General features: G+C 28.8%; 1 protein-coding gene, 1 long non-coding RNA gene and 2 pseudogenes across 2 annotated transcripts; 2 read left to right on the top strand and 2 right to left on the bottom strand.

Annotated features, from left to right (window-relative positions):
* Positions 1 to 438: 438 nt before the first annotated feature.
* On the bottom strand, positions 439 to 1,229 carry LOC149876997 (ADP-ribosylation factor-related protein 1 pseudogene; annotated as a pseudogene).
* A 1,173-nt stretch (positions 1,230 to 2,402) lies between these two features.
* On the top strand, positions 2,403 to 6,299 carry LOC149876996 (uncharacterized). The gene is made up of 3 exons (XR_016448301.1): positions 2,403 to 3,315; positions 3,729 to 3,833; positions 3,966 to 6,299. It is a non-coding gene; the product is annotated as an uncharacterized LOC149876996 (long non-coding RNA).
* Positions 6,300 to 7,120: 821 nt separating this feature from the next.
* LOC149876995 (uncharacterized) lies at positions 7,121 to 9,981 on the top strand (annotated as a pseudogene).
* A 1,484-nt stretch (positions 9,982 to 11,465) lies between these two features.
* LOC149876994 (uncharacterized) lies at positions 11,466 to 11,852 on the bottom strand. Its single transcript, XM_090074494.1, has one exon. The coding sequence runs from the start codon at positions 11,850 to 11,852 to the stop codon at positions 11,466 to 11,468; it is 387 nt and encodes a 128-aa protein (XP_089930620.1).
* Between the last annotated feature and the right edge of the window lie 3,395 nt (positions 11,853 to 15,247).

The following is a 15,247-nucleotide window of genomic DNA, read 5'->3' as shown; positions in this document are numbered from 1 at the left end:
TTAAATATGATAATTGGTTTAAACATTTACTGGTAATATCTACTAAGTATGATGTAATGTCGTGAAGAAACAAGACAATCACTGTTTATTCAATGTGATGTTGCAAAGAAATAAGGGAATTACTATAAACTCATTTTAAAAATTTGAATATTGCTAAAGACTTTGCTAATGCTATCTTATAGATGAAAAGGAAAAAGTCCAAGATGAGACTGAAAAAAGAAAAAAATTCAGTTAAAAACTAGGTAAATAATTTTTGAATAATAGATGAAAAATAACTAATAATATTGAGGAAACAAATCAGTATTTGGACATACATGTAATGCATAACATAAAAAAAGAAATTACATATAGAAAAATTACAGGTAAAATCATAAAGAAAAGTCAAAAAACTGCTTCAAGCAAACTCATAGAAGATATAAATTCAATGAAGATATGGTGCACAATTATATAACATAAGATAATCAAATCTTATAACACATTGAATCATGATTAAACTCTCATTAACTGCAAAAGTTCACACTGTAAGCGTAACATTAAAAAAAAACTAAAATAAAAATATTTTAGAGAACAATTGAATTTGCACATAAATTTTAAATTATGTCATTATGTTTTGGAGGGCGAAGGACATTTCTTTTAACAGATTTGAGCATCCATTCAATACCCTCGGTTATGCCTTCTCCATTAAGTGCTGACACTTCATGCAACATGCAATCTCTTCTGCCAAGTTTTTGTGAACTTTGATTAAAAATATCTTTGATAGCTTCAGAGTTTATAGAACTTACTTTGTCTTTTTTGTTAGAAAGAACTAATAATGGAACACTTTGCAACTGCTTATCAGATATAAGTGAAAAAAAACATTTGTATGACTCATCAAGCCGCTGTACATCAGAAGAGTCAATAACATAAATTACACCGTGACAGTCTGAAAAATATTTACTCCATAATGACTGAAGCTCTTCTTGACCTCCTAAATCCCATAGAACTAAGACAGCTGTTTTTAATACAATTTTCCCCATATTCATTCCAACAGTAGGTGCAATCTTTTCAAATGGAATTCCTTCATAATTGGAAAGAGAATACCTTCTTTTCAAATGCTCAAACAAAGTTGTTTTTCCAGCATTATCCAAACCAACTATTAGAATAAAATATTCATCTTTCTGAAATAGATACTTCCACAGTCCTTGCAATAAGGAAAACATACAGATATAGTATAAATCTAGGATATAGAGTTCATGAATATATACACAACTTTTTAAGAACATTAAAAGTAAAAAATTAAAAAAATTATATATAATAGAATAAGTTTATTAAGATCAATTTATTAAATAATATTTTAAAGGTAAATAAGATTCTTATGAAAAAGATTATCATTAGGCTAATATGATTAAGCAATAAGGTAATTATATATATATATATATATATATATATATATATATATATATATATATATATATATATATATATATATATATATATATATATATATATATATATATATATATATATATATATATATATATATATATATATATATATATATATATATATATATGGAACTTGGATATTAAATAGATGGCAATTATAGCTGGTCCCTTAAGTTCCCGCGAACTTCAACTAAAAGTACTGGCAGTTTTCAACTAAGAACATTAAATAACTCTGTCGTGTCAATAAGACTGCCTATTCAACGCGGGTAGCGCATTGCATAGGCTCTCTTACTGACACATTCCAAAAAGAGAGAAGATTTCTGATTGTTTGAAGGATAGAAATTTTTGGCAGAGGTTTGTTCTTTTTTCAACAACCTTTTTTCACAGACGCACATTTTTTGGACGGTAAAGAGCATTAAGGCAATTCCATTTTTATCATTTAAAATTGGTATAGATGAGGAAAATTCTGTGACAAATAAAGGTTTAATTAATTTTTAACTTAAAATAAAAACTGATTTTAGCAAGTTCTTTATAGTGCTTTTTTCTATAAAAAAAAAAAAGTAAGATTTAAAATTGAACTAATTACGTTTATAGCGCGCTGTACGGAATTGTAAAACAATGAGCTTCCACATAAATAAAGTAAGCAAACTAATATAATGGTAGTAACTTTTTTATACATAAAACGTTCAATTTTATAATACATTGTCAACAAATTTGAATATATTCACAGATAGCAATAATTGAATCATGTCTGTGTTAGTGTTTTTATATTGAGTAACTCATTAGGTTTAGTAATTATTGCCAGATTCATTAATAATATTATCAAAATTATTTACTTTAAAAATTATTTATTTTAAAAAAACATTTAATGCATTTGTGATGTAAAAAGAAAGATATTTTTATAGCATATAATTTTTAGATTATGTTAAAATTTAATTGATGATTAACAAAAATTTACAGTTTTTTTAAAAAAATTTTAGATACCAGTAAATGAAAAGGAGTACTTAAAAGAACAAAGAGCTAAAAAAAAGATGGAAAAGGGTCATTTCAGATAGGCAAAAAGAAGAATTAAATATAGAGAGAAACCAAGTAAATGGAACATTGAAGAAACAAAAGTCTTGTGTTTATAGTACTTTGTACTAGTACTTAAGTACTCCTCCTTTACTGGTCTTTAGTATGAGTTAATTAGCTGTATTTGGTTAACAGACTTAATGATGTAAGTAACTTCTGTAATTTAGCTATTTTTAAATCTATTTCATTTTCATTTAGTGTGCTAATGAATATTCTGATGACAGTTCTTGTGATGATGATGCTAATGAAATTGAAAACAGCCATGATCTAGAGCTTTATGAAGAAACGCCTATTTCAAACAATTACAAACCTTACTTTGCAAAAGTAGCAATAGGTTATGAAATTAGAAACAATGCTACTGCTAATTAAGCTACAGAATTACTTACTGACCATGGCACAGTAAGAGCTACTGATAGAGCTAATATTATTGAAGAAAAGAAAGGTTTTAATGAGAAGTTTCGAATGGAAGAACATCTTGGCATTGAACATAAGAAAAAAATTTTCAATTAAAAGTTATTGGAGTTGATGATAAAAAAGACAAAGAAATACTTGTTCACAAAATTGGTTATAAAAACGGAAAGCAAACTAATAATAATACCAGGAATCAAAAAAGAAAAACATCTTAGATTTACTGTAGAATTTCATTAAGCTTTTTGTGATCAGATGTCCATGCTATTAACTATTTTTGTTATTTTTTAGAAAATTTAGAAAAATAAATTAAAATTTTGTGCCAACACTGACATGGCATGTCACATGTTATTGTATGAAAAGGTTAAATTTTGTTATGAGGATTACAGTTCTTATGAAGAAAAAAAAGAAGGTAAAGAGTATTGTTTATAAATATATATTTTGTATCTTTTTAAATTTTTTCACATCATTTTTAAAATTTTTGTTTGCACACGTTTATTGTTTGCATATATGCTTTTTTGATATGTATGTGTATGTGGTAATAAGTGCTTTATAGTTGTTTTATCAATGTGTTTTTATAATAATGTTTTTATAATAATGTAAAGTGTTTTTTTACTGTTTGTGTATGTGTTAATATGTGTTATAAAATTGTTTTAAAAATGTGTTTAAATATGTATATAAGGAATATATTTAACCTTATATACATATTTAAACACATTTATTGTGTTTATAGTTGGTACATATGTTTATATTATGTTGTTTCTGTGTTTTCAAAGTGCTGTGACCTGGTAAACATCTACCTGAAAATCAATTATTGTATTTTAGAGAAGGAGCAGAACAAATGGCTTAAGATTGTGCAGCTCAACGTGATACGCACCTAACAGCATGGTTTAAGTTGAATGCTGAAAATGAAAGAGCACATAGCTATTCGTATGTAGACATTCCTGATCACTTTATATTTGATGATAAACATTGTAAATGGAAGGTTAGACAAAGGGGTAGTAATAAGGTGATAGTAAGAATGTTTAAAGTTAATCCAACTGGAAAATTGTTTTTTCTTAGATTGTTACTTTTGCAAGCAAAAGGAGCAACATCTTGGGAGGATGTGCGTACTGTTAATGGTATTGTTCTTGAAATGTTTCGTGAAGCATGTGTTTTGAAAGGTTTGTTGTAAGATGACACTGAATGGCAGAATACTCTTTCTGAGACGGTTTTAACACGTACGCCAAAGCAAATTAGACAGTTGTTTTCAATTATTTTGACCTTTTGTGAATCTGACAATCCTTTACATCTCTGGAATACATGCAAAGCTTTTATGATGGAAGATTTCATTCACTGCTCAATCCCACTTCTAATAGCTGAACAAGCTACTCTTCATCAAATTGAAAAGATTGTTAATCAGTGGTAAAATGCTGACTGATTACAATCTGCCTGTTATTGATGATTTTATTGGCTTAAATCTATAAAATTTTGATGAAAAGGTTCAACAACTGAAGTAGTAGAATTGTGTGTAAAATGTTCTTTGCATTGGCAATGGGTGCAGAAGTTTGCATTAACTGAAAATATGAGAGTACAAGATGGGGAAGGTGAATTTTCCCAATGGCTACTAAATTTTGGGAATGGAACAATACCTGTCAAAGAGGAGGATCCTTTTAAAGGATGCATTGAAATAACAAATCAGTGCATTATTAGAGAAAATGAATCAGTTGTTGAAAAGATTTTTGGAGATGCTGATCAAAATGATTATTCTAAACGCGTGATTTTAACACCAACTAATGTTGATTCATTATCAATGAAGAAGTGCTTGAATGTCTGCCGGGTGAGGTCAAAATTTATTTAAGTGCTGATCAAATTGATACTGATGACCTTAATGAAAGAAATAAAGAAATAATGTTGAGTTTTTGAACAGCTTAACTCTTTTAGGTATGCTACCTCATTGTTAAAAATTGAAAATTGGTTGTGTAATTTTGCTACTTAGAAATTTAGATCTCAAAGCTGGGTTATGTAATGGTACTCAAATGAAAGTTTGTGGTCTTCAAAATAACTATATTGATGCAGAGGTTTTGACAGGTGTTTGTGGTGGTAAATGGGTTTTTGTTCCTCAAATTCAGTTGGCTCCATCAGATTCTAATTTACCTTTTGTTCTGAAACATTGTCAGTTTCCTGTCAGATTGGCTTATTCAATGACAATTAATAAAAGTCAAGGTCAAACATTTGATAGAGTTGGGGTATATCTCAAAAAACCGTGTTTCTCTCATGGTCAACTATATGTTGCACGTTCAAGAACTAGGGTATTTAATAGTTTGTTTTTCAAAATTGATAAACATCTCATTCAAGGTATGGTAGGTAAAAAGTGTTTTACAAATAATGTTATATTTTTTTTATTACTTTAATATTTTTTTCATAGTTTTTGATAAATATACCTATCATTTAATATGTTTATATGTGTTATATGAAACCATATTTGTTTATAGCTGTATATATATTTAAATTATGTTGTTTCCATGTTTTCAAAGTTATGTAAGTTGGCATTATATTGAGCAAGATTGATAACCTTGCCAGCCAAGCGGTGTACTTATAGCAGAGGTGTGACTTGGCAGCATTTAGTGTCAGGCAGTTTTACTGCTTTAGAGCTAGGTTGTGTTGTCTAGCCTTTTTTAATTATTCTGGAAACACAATAATGTCTGTTAATGTTTAGCGTAATGTGTATGGGAGAGTATGCAACCTTGATCTTTAAATCTAGGGTGTTTTAATGTCCTAAATTTGAAGTAATTGAATAACTAATATTGATTATAAAAACAAATATACTTTTATGTATTTATATGTTAAGTAAAAAGATAAATATAGTTAACTTTAAATTGGTTTTCTAATTTTGCCTTTCATATTTTAGTTTGGTTTGTTATTTTTGCTGGATTTTAGGATCAAGGGTGTAAATATTCTATTGTTATGTGTTATTGTTGTGATGTTTTGTGTTGATAGACTGCTTGGCTTACCTTCACGTTGATGTCTATTGTTAAAAATGAATAATAGGTAGTTTCATTATTGGAACTTACTGCTTTTATTTATTTACTAAAAGCCAACATTGTGCCAAAAATGCAGTTTATATCTTAATTTGATTTTTTTTTTTTTTTTTTAATTTATTTTAGTATTGTTAATCCTTTGCACTTCGAAACAGGTTTTATAGTTACATTTTCGATAAATGTTTATATTAACTGCCATGTCAAAATAGGTTTACAATAAATAGGTAAATCGATTTTCAGTTTTTATGTGGTTTTTTTTTTTTTCTTTAAGATTTACGATTGACGCATTTGTACGATTTATAAAAAGAAAACCTGATTACCTTTTATTGTAAATTTTTGTCAGTTAAAATGATATAAATATATGCAATTAGTTCAACTTTTTTTTAATTTTCTCTATTTTATGCCTAATAATATTTGTTGTACGTAACTTAGGGGATCTTTTTAAATGGGGGGTGAATATTCTAGTTTTGTGCATTTGTCAAATATCGAGTTACTTAAATTTTATAAGGTGTTTAACTAATTAATTAGCTTAATTTTGAGGAAAGAAAAAATTCTTATATATGTTAAATTCTTAAATAATTGTTTCACATTTTATTCTGGTAAATAGTCTTCATCAAAAACTTGATTACTCTTAATAAAAATAGCTCTATTCTCCTGACCACCATTAAGGCAAAAACGGGGAAGGAAGGTCCTTTATTAGTGTCAAAATATTTAAGAGAATTAAATTTCGAGTTACAAAAGGAATTTTTAGTAAATGGTAGTAAATTACCGTTTATTAAAAACTGTTGAAACAAAGAGGCCATTTATAAAAATGGTCAGATTAGTGCCATAAATAGTAATGGTGCAATGTTCAGCTATTTTTAATTAATTTATTTAGTTGTGTGCATTTAACGTTTTAAAGACAATTTGCTTTTTTAAAGAAACATGTATCAAGGGGATACCAAAAAATTAATAATTCATGTATAATTAACGTTCGCTTTATATTACTCTTATTAATTAAAGTTCATGTTATAAAAAATATAATAAAAATTTAGCTTTTTTCGTCAATTTAAAGCATGATGAAGTGTTATTATTTTGTGTCAGTAACTAAAAACGTATTGTTTTGAACTTAGTAATGTCGAGGAAAATGGTTCTGCCTTACACTGCTATGATCTATGTCAGTTAATATTTTTCGTTGGTTTTCTCCACATGCGAGGAATGGTCAATGGTATGCTTTTCTGATATCCCGTTGCCAGCTCTAAAGCTGATCTACAAGTACCACAGAACATATGAGGAGCCCAATTTTTGTCCGGATCAGCAATTGGGATCCTAAAGTATGCAGTATATCCGGGTTCAATATAGTAGCCACAAATATAAAAAAATGAGTCGGCATGTAGTTTACAATTTTGAGAAGGAACAAAGCTATTATATTTAACAATGGTATCGTTTATGTTGACTTGTTAACCATTGTTATTAACATTATGGTATCGGTATCGGTGATGTTAAGCATGATGAAATTCAGCACCCTTTAATCGTTAATTACTCGAAAACTACTTATCAGACTTTTCTAATTTTTTCTTCAGAAGGAAGCTAACTAAAGTATCTATTAATTTCAATCATTTTTTACATTTTCATATGGACCTTTAGAAAGAAGCCGAATATTTTTGCGAGTACTTGATATCATTTCCTGGATCTTCCTTTGAGTGTTTTTGAAGCTGCTACCCTTTTTTTCTTAAAACCTTCTTCATCTGAAGCTAGTAAAAATTAACTTTCAATAAATCGCTGCTCAGGAGAATTTGGAGGATTTGCTTCGTTAGGTATCATTTCGACGCCATTTTATTTATACCATTTTAGAGACTTCTTGGAGAAGTGGATTGTAGCCAAACCTGAGCAAAGTATTTTGGGCGTATCATCATTTTAAATGCATGGCAAAAGGCGTTTCTTTAAGCATTCCGAGTTTAAAGTCTTGCAAGTGATGTATGGTTCAAACCACAGGAGTAAATTGCGTGTCATAAAATGCTTGTCATACAAACCATAGGAGCAGATTGCATGTCATACTTGGAAACATACTTGGAAGCAAATTTTGTTTTACATATATATACACTGCCCGGCAAAGGTTCCCGGTCACTTTATGTTTTAAAAGTTTTTTACCTATAATATTTGATACTAAATTTTAAAATTCTTTATAAGTCATAAAATAATTCGATTAAGATGTGCTAATGTGTTAAATAAACTTGTAATAATTGATATTAAATTTTCAAATTGTATATAGAATAAGAAATTCAACTAAGATGTGCTGATATGTTTTTAACATTGTGAGGAAGGAGAACTAAATTAAAAACGACGATCGATAAAAAATATACACAAGATGATTCATCAACTTTTCACATAAGTAAGTGATAAAGCGTTAGAAGAAAAGTTAAATAAAACTCGAAAAAGACGTAAACACGGTAAACGATAAACGATAAAGCGCAAGAAAAACTAAAGACAACTGGGAAAAGATGTAAACGCGAAGACCTGCCGCATAAGTAAAAGATGAAAAGATATTGCAAATGGAAAACAAGCAAAAACTATAAAAAGCTCAAAAAAAATAGAGATTATAGAGATAGAGATTAGAGCGACTGATGAGTACGGTCGCCTCTTTACACATGAGTTAGGAGATGAGTTTTAAAAGGAGAAGGAAGACGTAATTTTAAAGAGAAAGTTTTAAGAATGTTTTAAGAAGAATTTTAAAAAAGAGAGAGAATTTTGTGATAAGAAAAGTACTTTGATGAACAAGCAGTTTTATAAGCAGTTGAATAATAGAAGAAAAGAAGAAGATTTTAACATTGATTGCTGGAGAATAACCAAAAGATTTAATTAAAGAAGAGATATTTACAATAAAAGAAGATATAAAAGAAAGAGGAGTAATTGATATAAACAGTATTGAACACTGCAAGAAGCGTAAGAAAATATTATTTGTATTATATAAAAGTTAAAAAATATAAGAGTACTAACCTTTACACATTAATAGAACATTTGTTGAACTGTATTATATTATAGAAAAAACTGAGGACGGCGAATATAAGTTTAGACCTTTTAGATTAAATCTTGCCCATTCCTAACCAAACTATTTCCAAACCTTGCCCTTACCTAACCAAATACTCCCCAGACCACTAACCTCGATCCCAACCTCCATATACCTAATCCATAACTCTAAAAGCCAACACTTCCCCTTTTCCCTTACCCTTACATTAATTAAATAACAAACAAAATTAAATAAATAACTTGAAACATTAAAAACGCCACCCTCACAATATTGAAATGTAAAATCTATGGTTTTTTCGTTTTTAGATTATAAAACAAGCTCGAACATACTTAGTAAAAAGTTTGTAAATAAAATTCAACTGTTCTTTTGTCATCAAAGCATACTTTTGTTGAAGTTAATATAATATATTGGATTAATAAATTAATTTAGTAAATATTTTATATACCTGAATAAAGTTTGATATCATTTTTTAATTTCCAGTTTATAAAAGTACATTTTGATTATTTTTATACTAGAAAATTAGAAAATAATATAAAATGTTAAAGAAATGTACTTTATCACTAGAAACGCGTTCTTCAATTGTTGCTCTGGCAAATGATGGTCGTTCTACTAGATATATTCAAAAATTGTCAAAAATACCGCAATCAACAGTGAGTGATATTATTCGTCGGTTTAAATGTACTGGTACAAATAAAGATAGGAAAAGAACTAGACGTCCTGCAAAACATCAAAAGCTGAAGACAAGTCAATTATACTCTCATGTAAACGAAATAGACGTTTAACATCCCAAGAAATAACATCTAACTTCAATGCTGCTCATAATAAACTATTTCAGAAAGAACAGTAAGACGTCGCTTGAAAACTGTTGGCTTAAATGGTAGAATAGCTGTTCTAAAACCTTTCTAAAAGCAATAAATCGGAAAAATAGACTTCAATGGATTCTAGCACATTCAAATTGGACAGATATAGACTTGCGAAATGTGAACGGACGAATCCAAATTTAATTTTTTTTGGAACAAAGCGACGGACTTGTGTGACGAATAACTACTGAAAAATTTCATCCATAATGTATACAGCCTACTGTAAAACATGGTGGAGGTAATGGTGTGGGGCTGTTTTGCTTTTAATTAGGTTGATAGTCTTGTGAAACTAAATAGAATTCTTGATAAAAACGGATATCATAAAATATTATATAGACACCCAGTGCCTTGTGGAAAGCGTCTAATTGGCCACTGGTTCACCATGCAACAGGATAATGACCCAAAACACACATCTAAATACTGTACAAACTATTTGCAAAAAAAAGAAGCTCGCGGAGAACTCAAAGCTATGACATGGCCCCCACAATTCCCTGATCTCAACCCAATGGAGTTACTATGGGAACAACTGGATCGTGAGGTAAGAAAAGAGTGTCCTACATCAACACATTTGTGGTCAATTTTGCAACGAGTGTGGAAAAATATTTCTCCAATTTATTTGGATAATTTAATCAAATGTATGCCAAAACTTGTTTGTGCAGTAAGGAAAGCAAAGGGTGGATTTTTCGATGAAAAAAAAAGGCTAACTTTTGTTCATGTTACATAACCATAGGTTTAAAGACGTTGATTAGTTTGTAATTATTTGTAATGATATTTGGTTAATATATTTTTATATAATATATGTTTTTTTATAAAAAACAGAGTGATCGGAAACTTTTGCCGGGCAGTGTGTGTATATATATATACAGTACTGTGAATATGTTTTAGACCACTTACATTTTTTCAAAAAATCCCGGAGAATTCTTCTCTAATATTTAAGTTTGTAGTTCTATATTATAAACTTATTAAAACACATGTATTTCACACAAAAATATGGAACAATAACAAACTATTTAATGTCAAACTTCATAAAAAACTCTTAATATCTACTATGTCCTCCTTTTGCCTTAATCACAGCCGATATTCGCCGGGGAATAGATTCATACAAATTAGTTATAAATTCCTGGGGTATGTTGTGCCATTCTCTTTGAAGTACTTCAAAACATTCTTCAGCATTTCAGGGAGCATGTTCGACCTTCTTTCTGTCCAGGTAATCCCATATATGCTCAATTATATTCAAATCTGGACTCTGGGGAGGCCAGGTCATCAATTGTAGTACTCCTTCCTCTGCCATTTTACTTAAATAATTTTTTGCCACTCAGGAACAATGTTTTGGGTCATTGTCCTGCTGCAGAATAAAATTATGACCTATTAGTCTCATTCCGGATGATACAGCATGGTGCCTTAGGATATCCACATAACGTTCCCCGGTGAGTCGCCCCTCTATTTTGATCAAATCACCTACTCCAGATGAAGATAAACAGCCTCAAACTTGTAAAGAGCCTCCTCCATGTTTAATGGTAGGGTTTAAACACTCGGGCTTATAGGCTTCTCCAATTCTTCTTCGAACATATTGGCGTCTTTTTGTTTAAAAAATTTCGAATTTGGACTCATCGGTGTACAGAACCCGATTAAACTTTTCTTGGGCCCAATCTTTGTGTTGTTTCGCATATTTAAGTCATTTTTCTTTATTACCAAGCCGTAATAATGGTTTTCGAATTGCAACACACCCTCTTAATCGCGATTTGAGTAGGTGTCGTCGAATACAAGAAGAGCTGACATTTTTCCCAGTTGCTGTGTTAATGTCCTTTGCCAGCTCGGTTGATGTTTTTTTCCTATTTTTTAAAGAAAGTGTTCTTAAATATTTATTGTCATCTTTTGTTAGCTTAGGAGGTCTACCACTTTTCTTTCTATCTTCAAGGGAGCCAGTTTCTCTAAACTTTTTAATGATTTCTGTAACAGCAGTCTTTGAGTATCCTGTTTTGGACGAAATTTGGCGCTGCGAATAACCTTCTTCATGAAGCACAATAACTTTTTGTCTCTCTATTAAAGATACTTTACCCATTTAATTAATCTAAAAATGCAAAACAAAACATTGAAAAATGAAAACTAATATATAATTTATCTAAAAATGCAAATTAGTAACTTTGTTTAATTATTTTTAACGATTTGTCTAACTGTGTTCATAAAAAATAACAATTTTTTAAAAATGTGCCAAAACCCATAATTATTGTACTAAATTCATTCTATCACTGCACTTTATAATGTCAAAAACAAAAAATGAAGGAGTATGAACCCGAATCACTATAAACCAGTTTATTTTTATTTCTTATTTAGATGAACGCTTGGTTGGTAGTTATTATGACACATCGCTTTAATAAATAAACAAACAAATCCCTCATGTTCTCTCATCAATTTTGTTTATTTATTCAAAATAATATACTCTTTCAACTTTTCTTGTATATTATTAAACTTAAGTACGCTTTAAAAAAATGATATAGGAAAAAAATTGTAAATACGTCAAATTATGCAAGTGGTCTAAAACATATTCACAGTACTGTATATATATATATATATATATATATATATATATATATATATATATATATATATATATATATATATATATATATATATATATGCTAAAAAATATATAGCAAACCCCTATTAGTCGCCATTTTGACTAAATTAGCTTTACGGTGGATTTTGTTTTCAAAACTAAAATATTTAGAGCCTGGTTTTTACTATGAAAAATAATTGAAATAGTTTTTGTTAGTTTTTTGTAAATACGAAATGTCTTTTAAGGGTAATTAGGCACAACAAGCTTTAAAACAGCTAACAAATTACAGGTAGTTGCCAGGTACATTTTTTAGGTATCAAAACCAATATAAAATTGCAATTCTTTGAATTGCAATTTTATATTGGTTTTGATACCTAAAAAATGTACCTGGCAACTACCTGTAATTTGTTAGCTTCTTCCTGTTCTCAAATGTATAATGTTATTGTTATAATGTTATACAATGTATAAATGTTATTTCCTTGAATTGGCTTTAGAAAATAATTGTAGAAGATATAGTTTTTAAATTTTAAAAAGTCTTTAGCAGATCGAGAAGATAATGGAAGTTCTAGAGGGTCTTTAGACAAAAGTTTATAATAAAAAAGTAGATGTGAAGCATTGTAAATTCTTTGTTCATTGTAAATTCTTTGTTCATTTTTTACATTATATAAAAAAAAAGAATACAAGTTTAATTGAAATTAAAAAAACCAACAAATGGTTGAAAGAGCAGTAAAACTGTCTACTAAAGTCAGTGGGAAACATGAAAACTGCCATGATCCATTTTCTCACTTAGCAGTCATGACAATTGCCATGATCAATTTTTTGATCAATTTAAAATTTTATATATAAAAAAAACTTTTTATAGGGCTACCACTCTAATTGGATGAGGCTTGCGGTCAGGAAACTCGTTGGTTGCAAGCAAAATTTCAAGCATAGTAAATGTATTTTAGTGACTGCTTAAGAGATTCAATGTTATAAAAAAAAAAAAAAGTGGTGATAGAGCAGTAAATTTTCTTATCTTTAAATTTTGATTGAATATAAATGTTTTAATATATTTGAGTGTGTCATTTTTTGATCTTAAGTCTTAATCTGCATACATGTTCTGCAAGTAAAGCATTTTTTTCCTTACAACATATATATGAATGTTAATTTACATGTGGTGCTCTCGAGTCTCAGTTAAAATCATGTCTATCTCCGTTGAATGCCACATTCATTAGCACTTGAATATCATGTTTACACCGTCAAAAAAATCGTTAAACGATCACTTTTTATTCTGCTTTAAAGTTTTTTTTTCAAATGAATGATTATGAGTTTTTTGTGATATTCGAATTTAAAATATAAATTGCCGCTCAGCTTCATCAATTCTGATCTTCTAACGAAACCAATTCATTATCGTAAAAACGTCTTAACTTGTACAAAATTTTGAGTTATTTTATAATTTTCATCGATAAAAACTTGCTTCAAACTTCTATCGTATTAGCATAAACAAGCCAATCATTTATTTAGGAAATCTAAAAGCTATTTTAGTTGTTAAACTTATTTTTCAAAACAAAAAGTAATTTTTCAAGATTGTTTAAAGAAATGTGCAAAGTTTACTTGTTGTCTGGTTAACTTTGCATAATGTTAACAAAGCTCGAACAATTTTATGATATGTATGGATTGAATATGGTTTGACCAGAAAAAAGTTCATCTTCATAACTAATTAAAACAAACTCCAATTTTTCTCTTTACACAGATGTCCAGTCTTTTGAGCTTGATTTCTCACTCTTTTTCTTTTCACTATCTAGTTCAATTTCCCTTTTCTTATATGCATTTTAACTAAAACTGTGGTCATGGCATTCTCTAGTATGTTCTTGAGATTGAAATTTTCACTTAATGGTATTTATGTTTGGTGTTCGCTTTTTTCTATTTGAAAGGTTCTTAAAGACAGTATCATAAACCAAGTTAAAACTTTTTAGATCTTCAAATGCTAACGCAGGGCCCATGTAACAATTTTTAAAGTGTTACGTTTCACTGATGTTACTATATAAAGTCAAGAAAATTTTGCGAACTTTAAAGGTGCAAGTTATGCAAGTTACTTTTATCTGTTGAAAATACCAATAACAATAATGGCTTAGAATTTTGAGAGAAAATCAGAAAGCTAAAATTTTGTTTTACAAAAACCCTACAAAAAATTATATGCAAAAATAACTATTCCAAAAATGTTTTTTTTTAGCTCTTTTTAAGTCAACGATTTCATTAGAAACATATACCAACGATATTTTCAGTCAGCTCATTGTAAGAGGATTGTATTGAGAAAAAATTAACCATTACTTTACAAAGATTAGCCATTTTTTATTACTATTATCCCACGAGCACTTTAGCTAAAAACTAAATTTGTTTCCTTCAAACAAAACATTACACTGGTCAACAAGCTTTTTCATCAGACATAGTTTTATGTGGAATAGATAGAGTTTTTAACGCTGATTTCAAATCTGTTTTTAGTTTTTCTGTAACACGTCAAGTTTTTGTGATGTGATATATTTATGTTTCGCAGCATTTAGCGATTTTGTTACAACATAAATAATATTACTTCTCATTTCTAATTTTTTTGCTGACAATAAATTTAACTATTAGTATGCATAGGACATGTAAAAATCATCAAGACACATTTTCCTATGTATACTGATTATTTACAGCTTTGGAACAACGACGTAAAATTACGAATAACCAAATGAAAATCTACATACTGTATTCCCTAAGGTCCAATATATTCCTTTGGTCGAAGTTCTCTTAATATGGAGAGGTATATTAAGGTAAGCTTAATGAAGAACTTTGTGAAAGCAGAAAGAAAAGAACTTTGGGAAAGAATATTTCTGTAAAATTTCAATACTTGGTAAATAAATTTCCAAAAATTAGCGAAG

The sequence above is a fragment of the Hydra viridissima genome, unplaced genomic scaffold (assembly GCF_058129835.1).
Source record: "Hydra viridissima isolate aposymbiotic clone 2 unplaced genomic scaffold, HvirCarnegie_v1 scaffold_17, whole genome shotgun sequence".
Classification (NCBI taxonomy): domain Eukaryota; kingdom Metazoa; phylum Cnidaria; class Hydrozoa; order Anthoathecata; family Hydridae; genus Hydra; species Hydra viridissima.
Note: the sequence above shows the minus strand (reverse complement) of the source record. Positions and strands in the feature narration are given on the sequence as shown.